Below are 24,457 nucleotides of genomic sequence, written 5' to 3' on the forward strand. Positions count from 1 at the left end.
GCATGTCTAACAGGGGAAATGAGTCTGACCTCTAAGCAATTTCTGCATAAATGCTCGGTTGAAGTGACAGAAGAAAGAAATGAGATCAGATAACTTGGTTGGAATACAATTAAAATATGTGGACAGCATTTCACATGAAAATTGAAAGCAGATGACTCCGGCATGAATATATATATATATATATATAAGCAATAAATTTGCCGGCCATCTACTTAATACCATCTAATAAATCCTTTCCTCCTCTTTTGGCCCATGTGGTTCATATACAGACCCTCCCAATGTCCACTGTACCCTCACACATCAGGGAGATTTACACAAGGAAAAAAACATTTAGAATTCTATAACCTCTCAGCAAATGTCTATAAATAACTGCACACAGTCATATTATCCTCAATAAATCAACTGTCATTTCTTTCACTTTCTATGTTTGAAAACATTCATTCATCCACTCATTCATTGTCCGTAACCTCTTCAGTTCAGGGTCTGGAGCCTACCTGGAATCACTCAGGATCACACCCTGTAGGGGGCGCCAGTCCATCGCAGGGCAACACACACCCACACATTCACTCAAACCTAGGTACACTTTTGAGTCCACCTACCAATGTGTGCTTTCAGACAGTGGGAGGAAACTGGAGCACCTGGAGGAAACCCATGCGGACACGTGGAGAACACTCTTGTGCTACCGTGCTGGCCGATATTTGAAAATATACTCAACTATAACTTTATAAATTCATAAATGTTATATGGGGACCTGGAGGTTGTGGGTTCGATTCCCGCTCCGGGTCTGTGAGGAGTTGGTGTGTTCTCCCCGTGTCTGCGTGGGTTTCCTCCGGGTGCTCCGGTTTCTTCCCACAGTCCAAAAACACATGCTGGTAGGTGGATTGGCGACTCACCGCAACCCTGAACTGGATAAGCGGTTACAGATAATGAATGAATGAATGAATGAAAATATTAAATGGTACATAGGACAATAACTGGATTAGGAACACCTACCTTGTTTCTGCACTCATTGGCCACACATTTATTAACTCCACTGACCACACAGGAGCTCTTTGTAGTTCTACAATTACAGACTGCAGTCCATCTGTTTCTCTGCATACTTTCTTACTATAAAATGTACAATGAGTGTAGATACAAGGTATCTACAAGACAAGCTCCTGTCTCCAGGCTTTAGAGCTCATAAAGGATCCCGAGTGCCACAGTTAAATGTCTTGGTGGAAGCAGCTGCTAGCCTTTACTGTGTTAGCTCTGTGTGGCTGGGTGAGATCTAATGTTAGTAACGACTACAAAACTGGAGTGGAAATGGGGCAAAGTTTGCGCTCATAGATGTCTCGGTGTGTTTCTGTCTATTTCAGATCAGGAGCACCAGTGGACCTTGGCCAAAAAGCTCCCTGTAGAAGCCTGGTCTACACTGTGTAGGTTGTAAACAGCTTTTATCTCATTGCCAAGGCTCAGTGTTGTCCACGGGGGGCTTTTTTTATCCACCGCAATCAAAGTCAGCAGAGAACTGTGCATTTCTTTGCTGCAGAGAAAACAAACCCAGTGGCCGGCTGGGGAGAAGGAATACACGGAAAAGCCTGCGCACTGAGCTTCCTCCTAATTGTCACTTAATGGAGGCTCATTAAAGGACGATCAGTGGAGTCCGCATTTCAAACAACTTAAACACACAGCGCTTGAAGTGGATCGCTGTCAAATGATAGAGGGCAGTTACAACTGTGTTCAGTTTCTGTCACAACAGAGTCTTGTAACTCCAAACTTTTCCGAAGGAACACACATACCACACCCCTATGAATCTCAAATTTCCCTTATATTGGAAGACATCAATGAAAACGCTACTAAATTAGTTTAAAAAATGATTGGCTACGAAACTGACCTTTCTGAACTGGGGGTCAACATTGCTGTAGAATTAAATTCTTGAGGTACATTGAGGTATTAAGAACTGTGTTCACTTATGGAAACAATGTAGAATATGTCCCATTTAAAGGTGATGTTCATGATTTCAATCAATAAACATTTTATATAAATTTAGAAGAGATTTCCTCACCATTTGCTACCTCTTTTGTGTGCTGAAAACAAGTCTGATGTCTTTACAAAGCCTAAGTGTCTGTAAACGGTTAAGGAAAAAACAAAGGGTATTAGCTCTATATGCTAGGATTTCTCTCTCTCTCTCTCTGCTCACAGCATCTCAAGGTGTTTAGACAGTTGAGAGACCTCCAAATGTTGAAAAGCATGCTCTATTCCTGCCCCAGAGGTTGGTAATATTGACTTAATTTTGCTGTTTCAGATTACCTATGGTAGACCTGACGACAAATTTCGGAGAGCACTAATTTAATGAAATTAAACACAGACCGAAAGTGCTACAAAACTAAAAAACATGAGTTACAAATGTGTTTCTGTGGTAATTCAAACAGTGAACAAATACTTTCAGACAAGTTTCATTTTAGCCATGTACAAAAAAAAACAAAAAACAAACAAACAAAAAAAAAACATACCGTTCCACCTTAAAAGACATGGAGTTTCTTAATTTAAACAAATGAAAGATGAGCTGATCCCAAAATCGTGGACATTGCCTTTAATGCTGAACCTTGCAGACCCTCCCTCCTGAATAATATTATACCATTGTGCTTATGAACCATTCTGGCCATTATAGGTCAATGAAGCATCACAGTTATTTTGAAGCTGTAATTTAAGGTAGAAATATTAGTGTTACTTTAAATTAAGGGCAAAATATGTAGTTTGCCCCTTTTGCTGGAGTTGCAATTTTTACATTCTGGAAATGCTTTAAACTATATGTTAGAATTTTGATGAGAAGATTTGATGGGATTCAGTCACAAGAGCATAAGATAGTTGAGACCAAATGGTATTAGATGGTGCTCCATCTTTGAACACACCTTAAAGTAGCTCAGCTCACTATTTACAAAGGAGTTCTACAAACTGTACAACACAATACATGTGAAACATACACTGAGAGCCTGCCACCGAATGATTCCAGGTAGGATCTGGACCCATTGAGACCCTTATCACATTTAAGCACTTACAGAAGTAAAATGAATGAATAAAAATGAAGGAACCATCACTGTGAAATATTTAATAATAATGAAATTATTTAAGGAATCAAAGATCAAAAGTCTGAATAGCTTTTTTACACCTTAGAATTAAACTAGGCTTCATAAAAGTTACACGCTTACAATAAAGGTGCGATACTGGGTTCTTTGAGTGGTGTCATAGTAGAACAACATTTGGTTCCATAAAGAACCATCTTTGTTGGATGGATTTTTAAAGGTCCGTGCTCCTTGTGCTCAGTTTCCATCTGTGGCATTCACAAAACTCCTACCGCAAGCAACAATAAGCAGCAGCAGCGTACAGCCACTAGCCTTGAACCGCATCGGCACTAGCATATGACGCATAGTCTTCACATCTGTCATCCTGAAGGTTTCAACGACAGTCCAGTAGGGACATGATGAGCTTTCATTAGAAAGCTTTGTGTAATTACTAAGAGGGGTCCTTGGAGAGCGGGCTTTGTCACTGAGGAATTCCTGATGCTTGCAGTTAGTGTTTACTTATTTGGCCGGTCAGCCTTTTACGGCAAATTTACTACGACAAAATGTTCCTGGTAATTACATTTTACTGCATCGCCAAAGGCTTTTTTTTCATGACATCTTAAATGCTTTTCATCACGTTGTGTACTTACGGGTTGGACGATTAAGCAGAGGATGATAGCACACACTTTAACGGTGGTTTAACTCATTCTGTCAGCTTTATGGCCTCAAAAGACGCCTTTATAGATGAGAGGCAACTTGCCCATGAGAGACAATATGTGGGGCAATAAATGTTTGACAACTATAGGTTCATAATAGCTTCTCTCACTAAAGCTACAAGGACCAGGGCATCGCAAAGTAGGGGCAGTGACCCCACATGGGTGTACAAACGGAGTAGAAAATGAAACGGACCAACTTTGCATTTGTTTTGTACTAATTTATTTTTTTAAATATAGAGTGGTAAAGCAGTGTCCAATATGTCTTCTGAAATCAATGCTGTTAATAGAGAGCTTGTCCTCTTTTTACTGCAGTAACAACCTGCAGTAACAAAGGAACATTGGTGTGAGGATCTGATTGCATTCAGCCACAAAAACACAAGTGAGGTCAGGTATTGGTGTTGGTTGGTTAGTTTTAGATCACAAATCGCCATCTGATCTCAAAGTATTGGATGGAGGTCCATCATTCCAGAAAACATAGTTCCACCGTTCCACAGTCCAGTGCTGAGGGGCTATAGATCATTTACAGCTGGTGATAGACATTGTGCATGGTGTTCTGAGGCTCATGTGCCGCTGCTCCAAAGAATCCCATTCTATTGGTAATGCATTTCCAAGGCATGTTACGCTGTGCTGTGTATGTGTATGTTTTCTCTCTCTCTCTTCCTCCCTGTCTCTGTAAAATTCTAGGTTCTGCAGTCTGTTCCAGTCCATGTGCTTGTTCATCCATGTAGAGTTCATTCCACAGTCCAGTCCATGTGTTCTGTCTGTCACCATTTCCTCTACATCATCTTGGTGGGAATCATAAATCTGTGTATATGTGTACGCGGGTAGTCAGCTGTGTTTTTGTGCTCTGTGATTTCGTTGTGTATATTGAATTCTATGTGCTTGCTTGGTTTTGACTGTGACATTCCTAATTCGACTACAAGTTTGTAATTGCCCCTTTTGGTTACTGACGTTAGATCTGTTATTTGTAAAATATTCTAAACACTGTATATATATTTCACCAGAGTAAAGTTGGCTGCCGTTTGTTTTGGGAGTGGGTTTTGTGTGTGTTTTTGTATACAGGGTGGGCCATGTATATGGGAATGGTTGGTGATATTAACTTCCTGTTTGTGGAACATTAATATATGGGAGGGAGGAAATTTTTTCAAGATGAGTGGTGACCATGGCGGCCATTTTGAAGTTGGCCATTTTGGATCCAACTTTTGTTTTTTCAATGGGAAGAGGGTCATCTGACACACCAAACTTATTGGGAATTTTACAAGAAAAACAATGGTGTGTTTGGTTTTAACGCAACTTTTTTCTTTCATGAGTTATTTACAAGTTTCTGACCACTTATAAAATATGTTGCTGATTGCTCTTATTTTCTGCATTCATTGTGTATATTTTAATTCTAATCTTTTTCTGGAGGCTTACATTTTTGCGTTAAAACTGACCCCAAGTATGCATTAATAAAGCTCTCTGGAATAAACAAATAACATATGGCTTACTATAGGGCCCAAAATATTTGGCCACCCTTGACTTACATTGAGAAATGGGGCTTTTACAGCGGTGAATAGCTGCCATTGAGAGTCCATTAAGAAAATGCAAGGAGGCTGAAGTAATGATGTCATCCTCACCTGAGACCGGAGCAGGTGCTGAGGCTGACATCAGAGTGGGTGTGTCCTTGGACCTTGCCATGGTAATAGCAGTTCTTCTAAGGAGAAAAAAAACAACAACAACCTGGGTCAATCACTGAAAGCCAAGGCAAATGACCCCTAGCTAAGTGCTGCCTTTAACTAATCTCTGCTTGGCAATCACTGCATAGAGCCTCACTCAGAAGCCATCTTACTGTAACATGGACTAAACCTATTTTGAAGGACAATCAAATGACAGTTGAAGGAAATTGTTAACATAAAGGGGCAAGTTGGTGGTAGTAATTTACTCAATTTAATCACAGCCCACTTCTATTGAGTATGTCCTCCTTGTAGCATGACAACAGCAACAAAGGCTGTTACACTCCTGTGTAAACAGGCTACTTTTTCAAACTAGAAAATTTAGGAGGAGACAAACCATACAACAGTATGAAGAAATAAAGAAAAAAAGGAGAGAACCGGAAGCAGAATCTCTGCATTACCATATGACTTGGTATCTCATAAATATGAGTTATGAAATACGTATAATAAACTGCAGATATTGTACTGTGCAAAGGTCTTAGGCACCTGAGAAAATGAGGTTTAAAATTTTTAAAAATGTTATTTGTTCCTTTCATTTTTTTTTATGTCTAATTGTGGATGTCCTTGAAATATTCACCCTGGGGCTTGCTGATGCAGCCAAAATGTATATCACAATATAGTTCTTAATTTGTGAGAATACAATATATTTCCGCCATTGATATGGATAATATAAGATCTACTGAAAAACTTCCAAGAACAAACAAGAAACGTAAACCCATTGGCTTTGTCAATATTAATATTTTTAAACTAAATTTTAAATTGAATTCCCTGAACTGACGACTGTGCCCTGTAATAAACATCAGTCAGTGACAGATGCTATAAATAATGTATACTGAAATATTGAAAATGTGTTTAAAAATCAAGTCATTGTTATTGAAACATTTAACATTGTGATATATATTGATACTCAATTATTGTCCAGCCCTAATTCATCCCATTGTAAACGTCGCCTTTGGGCTATTGAAAAACACTTTAGAAATGTCATTTATTATTTATTATTATTATTATTATTATTATTATTTAATTTTAAAAAATGTTCTTTATCCAACAGTCAGCATATTTTAGCTAAAAAAACCAACAACCCAAAAATCCTAATATTAGATTAAAAACAAACAACATTATTAGAGTAATTAATGATATTGCATGTCTGAATGTGTTATTTTAACCCTTTACAAATCTCTCCTCATGGCAGTTCAATATTATTTGAGGTTATGATGCAGTACGTAGATTTACCGAGGTTAATAAATACTTCATTATGTTAATTCAAGGAAAATATTTGGAAACAAACTTTGTTTTTCATACTTGCTCACAACACATCAACTTCTTTTTATCTGTTTATTTTATTTGACTGTATTTGTGTTTGCTGTAATGATATATAATTATACATGAGCCCCCTGATTATTGAGAAGAAAAATGATTACAAATGATGCCTTACGAGGTGTAATAAACTGAAGATGCATGAGTTATGTGAATAGATATGCTTCAGCAAGGGAGCGAGTGTTTACTTAATTGCATGTTTGTGTGTGGGGGTGGGGTAGGGAGGATAATTATATTTCATTAAGGTAAACTTTGATTTGATTGTATTCAGTGCTTCAGAACTCATTCAGTATCATCATCATCATCTTCATTTTCTTTGGCGCTTAATCCATTTCAGGATTGCGGTTCATTCAGTATATATTCAAAAATACATCAAATATAAATGCATCATCACAAAATATTAAATGAAAATCTAAAAAGCTGTTATTCTGCAGTTGTGTTGCTTTTAGTCACATTTTCCTAAAAACAGGATGCGCATCCCCTCTGTCAACAGGAGAAGAGTGTGTCCTGCACTGGTTTACAGAGAAAACAAATTCCCCCTGTTATAGCTGGTCGCTGACAGAGACCCCCTGAGACCCCCACCCCCCTGCCCACACACACACACACACACAACACACACACACACTTTCTTTATCTCTTGCGCGCACACATTCACACGACACGTCCACATCTGAAAATATCTGCTGGTGACTCAGCTAATGGCCCCTTCAAATATAACATTTCTACTGCTGAGCAAAGTCTGGAGCTTGTATCAATAACACTCAGCCATCTTTCTTTTAGGTCGTGCTGTTTCACTAGCCGAGCCACTGCAAATTCATAAAGATATCTCAGAAGCATTAGGCCACAGCAACAGAAAACAATTAACCTAAAAAGACTGGTGGCTAGCTGGCAGCAGCAATAATAAAATAGTTTTATTTATTTTTTTCATTAAAATTAATATTTTGTTTCTCACCACTTTTTGTCAAATTCTCTTTTTCAAATTTCATACATCAGTAAGTCACCTCCGATCACACACAGTGCCACCAGCCTCAGGACAGATCAGACAAACCTAAAAATACTGCTGCTGATGTGAGGAAAATGTAAACAGTTGCTGAGGAGAATGCAAACTGCCCAGATGTGTCACACTAGAGAGAAGGTTATAGCAGCAGAACAGGAGGCAGCAGTTTCAGGGCCGTGTTTTTGCCACATTCCCAGTGGTCCCAACTCTCCCTTATCTCTGCTCATTGTGCTTGATAACATGGGCTTTTTTCAGCTGATATCATAGGTATCATTCAGTTTTAAGACCACTGTAGTCTGAGGACTGCAATTCTAGCACCCTGTATGTTTGCGTCACTGCTGTCTAGCAAAGTGGATGATGGGACCATCCAGAGAGGAAGACAGACTGTGTTCTCTAGGACTCCTGGTCTTGACAACAGAGGCACCACCTGGATTGGAATCTACCGGTAATCTCATGGTGACAGGGATAACACTGCACAGGCCAATCATTGAATCACTGTGGAACCCAACTTCTCTAAAATGTTCCCCTGAAATGAAGGATATTTTGCTGCAGTTATAGCCTTTGCTCTTCTGGTAAGATTTAACACTGTTGGAATATGAATTTTTAAAAGAGGTTTTGATGGCACTCAACATTAGAGGGTCACATACAGCACTTCAACTCATCCCAAAGGTACTGGACAGAGCGCAGTCACTCCAGAGAACACAGTTCCGCAGCCTCGCAGCCCGTCCACGGACACTTTCGCGCTTGTCTTTGGAATGAAAATCAGAACAGAACTAAACACTAAGATGTTGGAGAGATGTTGGCTGGAGAGAGCCACATCACTTTTCTAACTTCACCTAAATATTGATTTCCATCTTAATACATCATTCAACACTGTCTTAAATGGTACATACTGTGATTACAAAAATATTTAACATGACTGTCTCAGCCTGTGGGTGCAGCCACGGAGCCTACCTGGAATCATTGGAATCAAAGCGGGAACACACCCTGGAGGGGGCACCAGTCCTTCACAGGGTGACACACACTCACACCTATGGACACCTTTGAGTCGCCAATCCACCTTCCAACGTGTGTTTTTGGACCGTGGGAGGAAACCCACGCGGACACAGGGAGAACACACTGAATTTCTCACAGACAGTCACCCGGAGCGGGGCTCGAACCCACAACCTCCAGGATCCTGGAGCTGTGTGACTGCAACACTACCTGCTGCGCCACTGTGCCACCTGCTTTCGTTATTGTTCTATGCAAAATAAGGTAATAAACTATACGTCCTGGAGAGGAAGTGGGGTGTTTGAATCAACACAACTTAAAAATCTACTATTAAAATCCAATAAGGTATAATTATGTTCTGAAGTAGGTACTGAATTTGTTCCTTGAGGGTATACAGTTTTTCAGTGAGTTTACTAAAGAATGTTGTTGCAGTTTTTTATATTAGTGACCCTTTGCAACATTGTAGTTTGCATCTAAAATGTGACGTTGTCTTAAGATGTGAGAGGGTGTCAGACTTAGTCTTCAAAATTTTTCCAAGCCTTCTAGTGTATGGTTAGCATAAGTCAGAAACATTTGTCTAAATTGAGACGTTCTGATTCCGATCCTCTTCTGATTTCAAGTGCTCAGATTTTAGAGTTGCCCCGCCCTCCGTCTGAGTCTCTCCAATCACAGAGCTGGGCCCTTGTTTATGTGAACACGCAAAGACAAGGTTAAATGAAGCAAAGCAACAATAACAAAAAAAGGGCAGAGAAGTGAGAGCACTGAGTGAAAAAACAACAAATATATATAACAGAGAACATCCAGAGAACAGCTAACAACCAGAGCTTCTGCACCTCACCTTTTTAAAAGTGCAGTCAAAATCACAACTACATATACTGCCCATCTCCTACAATCCTTAGTGTACCTACTATTTTAAAACAGCAGTTTTGAAGCCGATAAGAAAGTCAACACTCATAAAGCAGCTGTGGCCACGTCAGCTCTAAGGCAGTTTTAACAGATGATGAAGCTGAGTGAATCTCCTCATTTTGCTGCCTTTGTGTTTCTCATCCTCCGTCAGTTCTGCTCTTCTCTCGCTATTTACATAAGCGCACACTTTCAATTACAAATGACAAAACACCCCGCTGTCAGTGCTCTGAGCAAATAAAAAAGCAACTCAAAGTAATATTACAAACCATTCTTCAGCCGCTCTCGCCGAAGGCTTGTCAGGCTGCTCTCACCTCCGTTTAACGAACTAATCTTTTCAATCCGCCGTTCAGCTTTGAAGGAAAAAGACAAGAGCTCTGCTTATTGTGTTTTTGAAAGGCTTGTGAAAGCAGAATTCAGGGCTAAAAGTGAGGAGTGAAGTCTACAAAGAATTTGACGGAGGAAGGCGATGTGTTGTCAAGTCTGTCAGCCGTTGCCCTGTGGGCTGGTCTAATGGTATACAATTCCATACAATACATTGGAAGACCCAAATGAGGCCTGACAATGGAGTCAACACACACTCTTCTGGAAAGCTAGCTCTGGAGCAGCTAGAGACTTGGAAGATGAGCCTATCAACCCTGAGGACATTGAAAAAAGGTACTACAAGGACTACAAAAGATAGTGTGCAATCACTATACACTAGCAGATGGCGAATACCCATAATTCACTGCATTATTTTGACAAAACCTGAATGAGATAGTGTCTGAAATTGTTCACTATCTTCCTGAATTTCCTAAAGAGTGCACTGTATATTGAGTAATGTACAGAATAGGGAGTCATTTTGGACTCATGGCCAAAATATGTGAAGTTTATTCTTCTTTAGTTTTTAATAAGATCTTCAGTGTCTAAGGAGCTGTACCATGAAAACAATCACACAACTGCCGCTCGCTGCTTGATAACACTATTTTCATACACTGGTTTCACATGAACCTCAGCAGGAAAATCAAGATGCCAAAAGTTCCCAAATTTAATTTACCACCAATATTTAGTGGTCCAAACACAAATGGCACTTTTCCACAGCATGGTATCCACTCTACTGGAGTCTTAGTTTTCCACTACCAAAGCTCCCCTCACAATGCCCCCGGTGTCCACAACAGCAGTGAAGGTGACGTTAATTATTGCTCACTCATTTTGTATTAGCGAGTTGTTTTAGGCTTTTTTATTTTTTAACTGAACACAGCTTCAAAACATGGCTGCACGTAAGTTCGGAGAGATCAGTTTATGTTTTCCCATTCCTTGCTGCACCATCCATATCTCAGTGGAGTCTTTTCTCGGACATCGAACCAAGGACATCACCAAACCATCTTCAAAAGACCAAAGCATCATTTTACAACCTGCCATTGTGAGTCAAATAAAGACAAACGTGATCTCTACTGTAGCTTGGAGATTTTATAGGTGACAAGTTTGTGCTGGATGTCTGCATTTTGCCATGTTGAGTGAAATGTCTTTCTCTGCAATCAGCGCTCTGCAAGATTTACATGTCCCGTTTAGTCCCTTCATGGCTCGCATGGAACCAGGAGCGAGCAGGTACTAACAAATTATTCCAGGTACTAGATTTGCTTAATGGAAAAGCAAATTAGATAAATTAAATGTAATAAATCAGAATAGAGTAGAGTAGAGTATGTACCATGCACACAGTTATAGAGCAGTCTACACCAGCTGGTAGCGCAGGTATGCGATGTGATGTGACGTACTATTTTTGTTGAAATCAAGGGGGAGGGGCAAGGGAGGGGGAGGTTTCCTACCCTGCTCCAACAGTAATGCAGTGCAGTTTCTGCAGCGCTGAGACTGGACCAGCAATGACAGAGCCTCTGTTCTCCCTATTATATAACAATGGACCATCACAATGATTTTGAAGCTGTAATTTTAAGGTAAAAATTAAATTAATTGTATCTTTAAAAGCCATAGTTGAAGACCTACAGTCATGGTACCAGGCTTCAACTGGCACTACTGCAGATGCTTGCTTGTGGTATTTTACCACCATGCTGGAACTGTCTTCACCGATCTTTCTCATCCCTCCTCGGCTTTCAGTAATAAAAATTCCTAAAGAGCTGCCTCAACTTTCCTTTGACCTAAATGGCAGAATTAAGTGTTATATCATGTTGCTGTTTTTAAACCCAATAAAGCAGCAATGCCTTCCCATAAATGGAACATTCAGTATGTGTCCAAAAGTTTGTAGATACACCACACACTGATCAGTAATGACAGCAAAGCCACCTCCTTGTTTCTACTCTCACTGCTCATTTTACCAGGCGACCACGGGACCACCACAGAGCAGGTATTATAGGAGTGGTGGGTCATTCTCAGTGCTACACTGACGTTGACATTGTGGTGGTGAGTTAGTGTGTTGTGCTAGTTCGAGTGGATCAGACACAGCATTGCAGCTTGAGTTTTTAAACCCCTCTGTGACACTGTTGGACTAGTCCACCGACCAACCTACAATCCTGTGTCCATTAAGGAGGACTAGAGGACGTCCAAAACAGACTGTTCAGCGACAGATGAGCTCCTGTCACTGACTTTACATCTACAAGGTGGACCAACAATGTATGTGTGTCTAACACTAAGAGTGGACTGTGACACAAACGTCAGCAGCACTGCTGTGTCTGATCCAATTGTACCAGTGCAACACACACTAACACACCGCCACCACGTCAATGCCTGTTGGACACATGGGGTTACTGACCACTGGCTTTTACAATCCAGAACTATCAGTACCCAACCCCACTAATTGTCTTGGGTCTGCATGCAATCAAATCCTCATCGAAATGCTCCATCATCGAGAGCTAAGCCTTCCCAGACGAGCAGATGCTGATACTGCAGCAAAATAGGACCCAAATATTTATTAAGACCCTTGATTTCAGAAGAAATACTGGATGTGCAGGTGTCAAGAAATGTTTGGCCTGAGAATGAACTGTAATGTAGAATGTAGACTATTACTTTTAGCCTTGAGCATTATTATGTTTGCACCTAGCAAGTATTCAAGTACCGATCCAAAGAGTAATGACCATCAGCTGTTTGGCGTCCATCCTACCGTAGTGTTGTGAGCGCCAGTAATAGCTTGTCCATCCTCTCCGTAGTGTGTTTCAGTGTAACTGCTGCTGAACAGACCCCTACAAAAGAGCACAAACAGAGCCAACTGTTAAAGACACACACACACACACACACACACACATTCCGACTCCACATTCTGGCCTAAAAATGGCTTTGCTTTGACTTTTCACAGCTTTTATGGAAAACAATTAAACATGAGCACACACATTGAGATTGCATCATTGCTTTTAATAAATCAGAGACGTGCTTTTTTTTATATACAAATGACCTGAGAAAACATGAACTTTAATGTTAAATATCTGTATTTTTCTGCTCCATAAATGGGTAATATTCACTTTTTGTTTTTTTTTTTGGTTTTTTTGCTATTTCAGATTACTGAATCTGGAACTGACCCTAAATTCAGGAGAGTGCTAACTTCATGAACGCAAACGCAGACTGAAAGTGCTACAAATCTAAACAGCAGTGGTAATTCATTCATTAAGCACTTATCCAGTTCAGGGTCTGGAGCCTACCTGCAATCATTGGGCACAAGGCAGGAATACACCCTGGAGGGGGCACCAGTCCTTCACAGGGCAACACACACACACACACATTCACTCACACACTTACACCTATGGACACTTTTGAGTCGCCAATCCACCTACCAATGTGTGTTTTTGGACCATGGGAGGAAACCAGAGCACCCGGAGGAAACCCATGCGGAAATGGGGAGAACACACCAAACCCCTCATAGGAACATTGAACCCATAACCTCCAGGTCCCTGGGGCTGTGTGACTGCGATGCTACTTGCTGCGCCACCGTGCCACTCTAGTGGTAACTGAAACAGTGAATAATATCATAGACAATGTAAACTTCAGCCACATACTAACAACAGTTCTTTTTTTTCCCCTCAAACATAGTGTTTCATGCAGAGCTTCTGTATGTAAACAAACCAAAGAGCAAGGGTCTGCTACAACTGCAGACATTTCCTTTAACTAAACTAAACATGCAGGTGTGAAAAAGGCTCTAAAATCTGACTTTTATGGTTCTTGATCTGATGAAATGTTTGCACCTTGTGGCATTTTGTTTAAAGATTTAAAGCATTGTGGGTATTTGGGGCTACAATAGAACCACCCAAAAAGAAGGGTGTTGTCATGAATAATATAACAGTAACGCTGTTTCCCTGTTGCATACCTTCTACAGGTGTTGTCAACCCAAATGTTAGCAACAACAGGTTCAGAATTTGACCTATTAATGCCACACTTTTTCCAGATTGGGCCAGAAAATGGGCTAAAAATCACATGCCATTTTGAAATACTGTTTTTACCATGTGTGGCATGTGTTATAGACTGCTATCAAATCCTTACAACAATGTTTCAGCTGTGTATAAAACTAGCAGATAGCTTTCCCCAATGAATAGAAGAAGTAGGTGCAGCAAAGTTATTACAGTTATTACTCCCTCTTAATAGTCTTTACTTCCAAAAAAAAAATATATATATATGATTTTACAGAAAAATGTTTCTACTTCTGTGTATAAATATATTTCCTCCACTGGCCCATATCTGAGGAACAGATTATGGAATTGTATCCGTGTGAAAGTCAGAAAGTAAAGGAGATTTTTGAGAGATGCAGATAAAGAGAACAAATAGGACACAGTGTGTGGGGGAAAAAAACAACCTATAAGTGGAAGAGTAGTATGGAGCGCAAAGACAGATGAATACGAGACAGATCTGCGTACTCACTCACCCACACCCACACACACACACCCACACACACACACACACTTTGAGAAAATAAATAAGCACATATGCCACTCAGGATTCTTACACAAATACACACCAGCGAGTACTGCAATATGCAGTATGTTAATGTGCAATAGGGAGTTTGTGTGCGCACGCGTGTGTGTGTAAGGCAGTGCCGAAGGAGACGGAAGTGTGCCGTGTTGGACATGCTGCTGACATGATGAAATCCTAATGTAATCACCTCAGCAGCATTAGCAGATGGCTCTGTTGGGATGGGTGTATATGGGGGAGCTTGGGTGTGTGCGTGTGTGTGTGTGTGTGTGTATGTGTGTGCGTGTGGTGGTGGTGGGGGGGGGCACTCCTTTAGTTCCATTTTACTGCAGAAATTTGAGTCACTTTAAAGTGCATTTAGATATCCCTGGAGGGATCCACTGATCCAGGACAGGGGCAGCTCCAGAAAAAAAAATACCTACAAATCCACAGCTTTCCTAAGTTTACAGTGTTTTATCTGTTTTCAAATCAACAATGCTTCATTAATTTTAATGAGAGATGCAATGCAGCTGCCTACCAGCTGAAACAGCAGATGCACTAGTTCCGGTTTCTGTTGTAATCACTTCATATTTGTATATTTGTAGACCTAATGAAGAAACTGATGTGATGAGTAACAGAGGCTGCGCAGAACGTCCAGTGAAAACAGCCTTCAATCGAGAGATCCAGACCACATATTTAACATAACAATGCACAAAAGGCTCCAACACTAAAGGACTATTTAGATGAAAATAGTTAGTCATTGTTTCATGAATAAATACATTTTCTGCAACCACTTCGACTAGATCAAGCGCCAAAGAAACCACACACTCAATCACTCACACACTCACCATTAAAGGCACCGTCTATGATTCTGGGAAAATGCTGTTCTCTAATTTTTCTACGCTCAGAAGCACTATGTCTTTTAAGGTGGAACAGTATGTTTGAGGGGATATGTTTTTACTCACTGTTTGAATTGCCACAGAAACCCATTTGTTACTCGAGTTGTTTAGTTTTGTAGCCCTATAGGTCTGCGTTTACTTTCATGTATTTAGTGCTTTCCAGAAAAACCTCCAGATGCCCTGCCATGAGCTGAGAGAGAAAACTGAGCATATTTGACCAAGTCGCTCTGGTTTTTTACTGCCACTGAGGCATCGTAAACACATTTGACCGGTTTTCGAACAAGAGAACAGACTGGAGAGAAGCAAATGGTAAGGAAACATCCTCAGAATTTTATAAAACATCAACTTTAAGGACATTTTGTCACAGCCAGTTCACCATATTTCTGGACTGTGGGAGGACACCCAAGCAGACACAGAGTGTACACACCAAACTGAAGGATTCCTGTGCCAAAATCATTGTGATGCTTTACTGACCTGTAATGGGGAGAATACAGCCTGTGGCTCAGCATGGCAGAAACTGCACTATGTAACTTTTGAAGGTGGGTAGAAAATAACCCTTCCATCCCTGCCCCCTGACCCTTGATTCAGGACAGTGTTATAAAAGTGAATAGTCTGCAGCTGTAGGGTAAGTTTTATAAAATACTTATAAGTATACTTATAATATAATAAACTTACATATTATAAAATAAGTCTTACCTAATCTTTTAAATCACTATAAAATGCACTGTGGAATTAACTCATGTGAGGAGAAGGTTTCAGATGAAAGCCTGCAAGGATGGAAGGGTTTTTTAGGGGTAAATCAATTCATGGAACTGTCTTGATTTAATCCATCAATCACTCACTCACTAATTCATGTATGATCAGAAACTGCTTCCCATGGGACACTATTCAGTATTCCGCATCAATGACAATAAAAAAGTATCCTTGTTTTTTTGATGCAGTTTCCTCCCCCCGTCACACACTGCTGCCAAGCTGGGAGAGTGAAAGCCAATACCTGCTTCCTCAGAGACGTCCCAGATAGCAGACACATTTGGGCCACATCTGTCTCACTTTTGATACTTATGGCTCAGTTACAGCACTGGCAAGCCAACTGTCATGAGCCAAGATTGGTCTGGGGGAGGGCACATATTGTGTGGGCCAATTAATTTGGCCCAGATTTGGTTCACAACACACCTGATATGGACCATTTAAGGTGAATCTTTAGCTGAGTTGAGGCTGCCAGACTCACAATGAGACAACACATTCAAGGCCATATGCATTGCTAACTGGGGTGTGTGGTGCCAGCCACTGCTTCTTTTCAAACTGCTGCTAACACAACACTGGACAGCTCAACGGGCTTGAAGGAGAATGCTTACTGCCCAGTTGTGTTGGCTAACAGAAAGCATACTGATCAATGAGGGGACAGTGTAGGCATTCTACCAAAGAATTCACAATTTTTAATCAAAAACAGTTTTTATAAACTTTTTTTACAAAATTCAGAGGATGCTTCATCACCATTTGTTAGCTCTCTGGTCTGTTTGTGCACTGGAAACAGGTCTAAAATGTTTATGAATCCCAAGTGTCAGTAAAAGAATACAAAAACAAACTGTCCGATATGCTAGGATTTCTCTCTGAGGATAATGCTTTATTCCTGCTCCATAGTGGGTAATATTGACTTATTTGTGCTGTTTTGAATGTGGAACTGATGCCAAATTTAGCATTAACATAGCACATAGCATTAATATAGCACTATCTGCATGAAAGTAAATGCAGACCAAATATGCTAGTTACAAATTAATTTCTGTGGGAATTTTTACAGTGAATGTAAACTGGCAAGTTCTACTTTAGCTCAGTGAAAAAAGGTGTAGTGCTTGTGAATGTAAACAAACCAGCAGTTCCTCAGCGGTGTTAACGTTGCCTATATAAACAAATGTAACAGTGAAAGAAAGCAATGGTAGCAATTTGACTGTGTATTGAGGTCATGTGTGTAATATTTCCTGTTTATATCGGGGAGTGTTTCTGATTGGCTGCAAAATGAAGACGTCATTCTGTACTACAGTGTTTTGATTTTGCCATTATTTACGCATACCTAGTTAAAACGTACAGTATCTGTGGTGCAACTGAAATTCTGTGTGACACTACTTTTAAACTACGCACAACATAAAGTTTAGGATGGGTTTTATACCCCAAATAGCATCGACACTGGTGCAACCAACAAGGAAAACATATGCTCATTCATTATTTTGCATGTCCTAGTTTTGACGCTGATCCCAATACTATCACTGGCAAAGATGCGTCTTTATTATTAATGTCATTGTTTGGCATTTCACGGTATGCCTTCATGTTAAAAGCCTTATTGGACAGCCTTATGTGGTAGTAAACAAAGCATTCTCCATGCATAGTGGTGCTGTACTCATATACTGAGGGTAGCTCATGAAATATCACTTGATATTTTCTGAAATTTCTCCTCCGGCTCCAGGCGAGCGATCTGTAATTAAAATATTAAAAATAGATAACCATTCCTTGGTCGTACAATGGCTTACGTAAACAGATATTTGTATTCCCGATGCAAAGTGGCATTCTGGCATTCGTCTGATGATTGCTCTGCATGGGTTCAGACCTTGGGCTAGCGTATCAGTGAAAAACACCAGCGCCTGCCTCTGGTACGTGGGCTGCTCCTTCCATGGTCATTGACAGGGGGAATGAAAAAGAAGAATGCCTTTCCGTTACGTTCTATTAGGCCATCCTTCAGTAATGACATCTCAAGTACTCTGCCCACCATTCTCCTGCACTGGATGCCGCTGGTGACGGAGGGAGTCGTGCATTGTTTTTTTGGAGTCGCTTCAAAGGCCCTTCCCCAAAAAAGCTTTGATGTGCTGCTGAAGGAATCAGCGTGACAGGGCCTCGGATCCCAATCCCAAACGTGCTGCAGCTCCCCCTCAACGCTAGCGCCAAGAGAGGCGGGAATGCAGGGTTGCGGAGGAGGAGGAGGAAGACACATCAGAAAAGATGCAGCACCGAGGTCTAATGCGGCCGATTAGGGATTAATATTACAAACTAAAACCCTGCCACTTAGGGGTCATATTATGAAGAAAAAAGATTTGTGTTCAAAAGCAGCATGAAGAGGTTATGTTTAGCACAGTGGAGCTTTGGTTTAAGGGAAATGGAGGAAACAACAGAAAATTGTTCTGAGAAACAGAGCCCACCAATCAAAATCTAACAGTTCCTCTTGGCTTAAATGTATGACTTAATTGGTGTGAGATTTGCATCATTTGGAGGTTCTTTAAAAAGAGACGTTCATGATTGTGGTAATAAAACAACACTTTTTATAAAATTCAGAAGATTGTTTCTTCACCATTTGCTGCTCCCCAGTCTATTTGCGCTCTGGAAACGGTCTAATGTGTTTATGAAGCACCGGTGTCAGCAAACGAAAAAAAACAAAACAAAGTGGCTCAGTCAGACAGGCTAGGCTTCCTCTCTCGCTCTCTCTGTTCACAGCAGAAAAACAGCAACCTCCAACGTTAATTTGAGTAAATGGAGTCTAGCAACCCACAAGCTGAAAAGACCACCCAGTTATGTGGCACAATTCAAGACCCACCCACTATTTTGTGCATGGCCTGAGTCAAAAAACATGGGCTTAAATGCATGTTTTGCATTTGCTCCCCTTCATATCATGTGCAGAGAGGGGGGTCTACATTGGAATTTGATGGGATCTACATCGGATTTAGTAAGTAGTTTGCCCTCCTTTGCTTAACATTTTCTGCTATTCTGGAAAGACTTTACATTAGATGCTTGAAGATTTTTGTGAGGATTTGATGGCATTCAGGTATTAGAATTTCAAGGAGTTTAAGTACTGATTTTAGACGGTTAGTTCTGGATCAAGTAACTTCAGCTCAAAATCATTCCCCCAAGGACTGGATGTTGCTCCATCACACCAGAGCAGTTCCACTGTTCCACAGCACATTTTAGACAGTCCTACTCAAAAACAAATAAACAGCCCTTTCCCAACATATTAAGATGATGCCACGACTGCAATAAAACATCGCATGGGCCAATTTTCTCGGAAAATAAAGTTTTCCCCAAAAGTTATTCTGACCTTTGAAGAACGCTTGTGTCAGTCGTACACCATAGATTAAGTATTAACAAAACAGCACGGTGCCAGCCAGAAACAAAGAAGCACTTGCTTTTAAAACAAAACAAACGACATAAATATTGATACGGTTGTCCCTGCATCAATCCATTTTTGTGCTGACAATTTTATTTTGACACACTGCCATATCAACATTCTGAGCAACGGCGTAATTTGATATGGTGTGTGAGTTGGGAATACCGAAAAAGCTTTCCACGCGCGGAATATCAATTGACAGACAGCACAGTGTTCTCAAAGATAAAGCAGAGAGTGACAGAGTGGTGGGAACAGACAGGTCTCCTTTTCTCCAATACCTTCAGACTATAAGAGTCCCAGCTCCCATATAATCTCACTCTGATCCCCCACCACTGTAATCAACCAATCACAGAGTGTCAGACACACTACAGGAGGGCACAGCCAGGCCAGAGTGTGTCTGTGAAAGGTGATGTATTTAGTCCTTTCTGGGGACTGAATGTTCTCAAGATGATGGGAAACTATAGTTATGAAAGTGTGCACGGCTGAATCTAATCCATTTCTACCAGCGCAACACACACTAATACACCATACCACTAGGCTGGTGTCACTGCTGCACTGAGAATGAACCCAGCACCCACTTCATACCTGCTCTGGTGGTCCTGTAGGGGACGTGATCTTTGAAGAACAGTGTGAAAGGGGCTCATGAAGTATGCTGAGCAACAGATGGACTACAATGTGATAAAGTGGAACATGAGTGTAAATACAAAGTAGGTGTTCCTAATCTATTGATCATTTAGTTTGTGTTTGTGTGTGTGTGTGTGTAAAAGAGAGAGAGAGAGACTAAGATCAAAGGTACACAACTGACCACATCATTCATTTATGTGTTGTTTACAGAGTTACAAAAGTGTGTGTGTGTATGTGTGTAAAGTAGGTCAGAAGAGCACAGACCAGATTTCCTCTTCCTCTGAGACTTAGAAAACGTCTTGAGGTGCTGCTCTCTAATCTCCTCATACTCCTGACCCCGCTGTGATGACCAGGCTCAGGACTCACACAAAATACTTGAGCAAACAAACACACACACACACACACACACACACAAACACACCACTAATATAATTAGCATAGGGCTAACTCAGGGAGCCTCTACACTGGCAGTTCAGTTCCCTTGCTAAGTGTCCTCTCTGATGTATCAGACATTGAACAAAAGGACAAGGTCAAAAGACACACAGATTAAAAAACTGACAACTGAGTGGACGGGTTTTAAGATGAGCATTTGGTGACAAATACCTGGGATAACATCCAGTGAACGCTGACTTTAGACCGAGCTTGGGGCTTTGATGTGGGTCTTGTTTTGTCTGGCTAATGTTCTAGAGCAGAGATATTCAAACTGTGGGGCAAAGCAGAGTGGGGTGCGAGGGAAAGCTGAGATGTCAAATTTATTTAAAATATTTTTATATTTATTTAATTAATACTTCATTTACTATTCTTATTTATCATTCAGTAACATAGGTTTATTATATATTTTATGTTCATATATTAGTCAAACTTAGTTTTATATTATTTTGTTTTGTTTTATTTATTTGTGCGCCAGATGTTCTTAATAAACAATAAAATTAAGACGGTGGTGCAGCAGGTAGTGTCGCAGTCACACAGCTCCAGGGGCCTGGAGGTTGTGGGTTCAACTCCCGCTCCGGGTGACTGTCTGTGAGGAGTTGGTGTGTGCCCCCTCAAGGGTGTGTTCCTTCCTTGCGCCCAATGATTCCGGGTAGGCTCTGGACCCACCACGACCCTGAACTGGATGAGTGCTTATAGAGAATAAACACACCACACTCATCACAGACAGTCACTCGGAGCTGTGTGACAGCGACACTTCCTGCTGCGCCACCGTGCCGCCTTTAAATTACTTAATACATTTTTATTATTACATTTTGAGAGGAAGGGGGAAAGTTTTCTAAATATTTGCAAGGGGGTAAAAGGAGGGAAAAGTATGACTACCTCTGCACAAATTTCCTACCCTCCTCAAAATGTTACACAGTGCAGTTTCTACAGTGCTGAGCCCAGAGAGGCAACAACAGATGTTCTTTTCTCCCTATTACGGATGAGTGCAGCATCACAATCATGTTGAAGCTGCAATTTTACATTAAAAGCACTACCTAGTGCTGAACGTTTTACAGTGGAGTAAAATGCACTTGAGCCTTGAGCTGTGTGTAAAAAACAAACTCAGGTTGTAGACAAATCAAAGCAGACAAGACAAAGATTCAGGCTGTGCTTGGACTGTTTCCATGTCTTTATTTGGTTAAACCCACTGTGCACTCATTTTCCTACTTTTCTTCTGACTATTATCTGTAGGTAGCCTCTAAACCCCACGAGGAGTGGAGGAGTTTATCACTAATATAACATCACACATCTCCTCAGTGGTGAAAGTCCTGCATCTGGACAACACTAAAATCACTACAGGACGTGTGATTTTCACACACTTATACACTTAAAACAAGAGGACAGTGGCTTTAATACCAAATATATTTTCTTTGTCTTTTAAGGTGGGACTGGAAACTGTGTTTGTTATGAACCTGAGGTTTGTTTGTTATGAAGTAATGGGACTGAAAAGCCCCTAAAAAGAAGCTGTTTCAAGGGGTATTTGGCCCTCCCCTTAGGCCCTACCCCTCTTTCCCAACATGAATTGCGACCCCTCGCCCACCAAGTGGTAGGGCTAAGGGAAGAAATAGTATTCTGTCCTTAATCTTTGCACATTCACTGTCACAGATGTCAGTTTTAAGTAAAACAAAGAGAAATATTCATGTGAGTGGTTTTTCTACCTGTTTATTCCCGTTGGATTTTGAGCGCAGGTCTGTGGTGAATGTATCCTTGATGAGAATTGAGAATGCACAAACATCCTCCACATCTCTCTCACACATACAGCAGCAATACCCATCAGGGCATGAATTAAGACCCCCCCCCCCCCCTTTCCCCCAACACACACACACACTTTGCTTACCTCCGATCCCCCCTCCCCCTCCACCGCACGCTCTGATTGAGATGTTGAGTGCAGCTGAATGATAAATGCACTTGCTCATTAGCTACTCCTCAGAGACAAAGGAGAGATTAGCCTTTTACTTTTCTCTAATTTACCTTCAAACTTTTGAAGCTCCTCGTTTTATCTCTTCTGCGCTTTGATGAAAGTGCAAACACTGCAGAGAAAATGCTAAAGCTGGAGATCACATGGTCAGTGTCCTCAACTATGAGGCCAAAATACGGGACTTGGAAAATGTGCTTAATTGAGAGACGCAAGGTGTCTCCAAAAGCTTTTAATTCTTTAATGAGGTCAATAGTATCCAGGTTTCTTCCCAGTTTATTTTTTGATGTCAATTCTGCCCGTTAGATCGGACTCTGCTGAGGATCAAAGCCGGTGAAGTGAAGGAAAGAATGACTACAACTAACTGATTACATTTAACAGAATTCTATTAACGGAAGATTATATGTTTTAAATGTTAGAAGATATTTCCAATATATAAATCATTTATAAACAGCACGTGAAAATTTAGAGAAAGACGTAATGGAGGATACTGCTTTTTCTCTGATGATCGGACCAACACACATTCTGATTTGTTGATGTCTGTGAAATGAACACATTTCAAAGAGATGGACTGATAACAAGCTGGGTGACTGGCTCCAAACTGCAATCTGTGTCTGTGCATGGTCTGTTCAATATCAGTGATATAATGATGAGAAAATACAAGGGTGTACATGTAACTGTAATTTGTGGGGGTTAGAGTTAGTTGACTTTGTGTGTGTGTGTGTGTGTGTGTGTGTGTGTGTGTGTGTGTGTATGTGCATAAGTGGGTGGGTGTGTTTTTGTGACATCTGCTACTGCTCCTTCTGCAATCAGCTTTCGTTGTGTTGTAGGGTGAACATGCTGCAGTAACGTGGGCTCAACATAATCTCTAACTGAACAGAGAGAGAAACAGACACAGAGAGAGAAACAGACAGAGGGAGAGAGAAAGATTCCTTTTTCACCAATTTCCACATTAAACATCCTCTTTGAAAATCTGACCACAGAGCCAATAGGGACACAGCTGACATCTGCAGTGTTCAGCGCTCAGGCTACAAAGAAGTGAATCATAGTTATATTGAAAGCAGATTTACATCTAGACACACAGACAAATTCATTATATCTATCAAAAATCCCTTCCTGAGTTGACCTTATATAAACTCCATTAGTTTGTCAAATTTCTGCATTTCTCATTCACAAGACATTCAGCAGTTTTGATGCCAAATGGTTTACCTGCTTTGCGCCCAATGATTCCAGGTAGGCTCTGGACCCACCGCGACCCTGAACTGGATAAGCGGTTACAGAAAATGAATGAATGAATGAATGGTTTACACTAGAGTCTTATCAAATCAGAATCATGGAATGAGTATTGCTGTCTCTGCAATTTGATTTAATTTTGTGATTTTTTGGTACTGTCACTTTAAGACCATGCAGCTTCATGCTTGGGCTTGAACAGTGTGTGTGAGTATTTGAGGAGATTTGGGTTCAGAGCAATACAATTTTCTTACCATAATATCAACCTGTGTTTTTTTTACTTTTGCATGCCATCCTGACTGAGCACACACACACACACACACACACACACACACACACACACACACACACACACACACACACACACACACACACACACACATAAACATTGTTGATACCAGTTGTATATAATCGCTTATGGATTTTTTTCTCACTCAGAAATAAAATGCACTGTCCCTTCAGCAGGAGACGTGACGTGGAGAGTGTCTCTCACTCGTGTGTACAGCTCTTTGGCTCCTTACAGCCTCTGCCGCTGATGAGTTCGGGAGGCGAGACTAGAATGAGATCCTAACCTTTTGTGAATCAAATACATTGCCTAGACACTAATAGACAGTTGTATTGTTATTTCTGTC

General features: G+C 40.7%; 1 protein-coding gene across 2 annotated transcripts in view; it reads right to left on the minus strand.

The window, feature by feature from the left end:
- adam12b (ADAM metallopeptidase domain 12b) overlaps positions 1-24,457 on the minus strand; it is a 150,547-nt gene that overhangs the window by 71,603 nt on the left and 54,487 nt on the right. For both annotated transcript variants that reach the window (XM_066673641.1, XM_066673632.1), the window contains exons 4-5: positions 12,768-12,846; positions 5,374-5,450 (exon numbers count right to left, since the gene is read on the minus strand). In XM_066673641.1, the coding sequence (XP_066529738.1) occupies positions 5,374-5,450; positions 12,768-12,846 (156 nt within the window). The remainder of the gene's footprint in view (positions 1-5,373; positions 5,451-12,767; positions 12,847-24,457) is intronic.

Source organism: Hoplias malabaricus, chromosome 1 (assembly GCF_029633855.1).
Source record: "Hoplias malabaricus isolate fHopMal1 chromosome 1, fHopMal1.hap1, whole genome shotgun sequence".
Taxonomy (NCBI): Eukaryota; Metazoa; Chordata; class Actinopteri; order Characiformes; family Erythrinidae; genus Hoplias; species Hoplias malabaricus.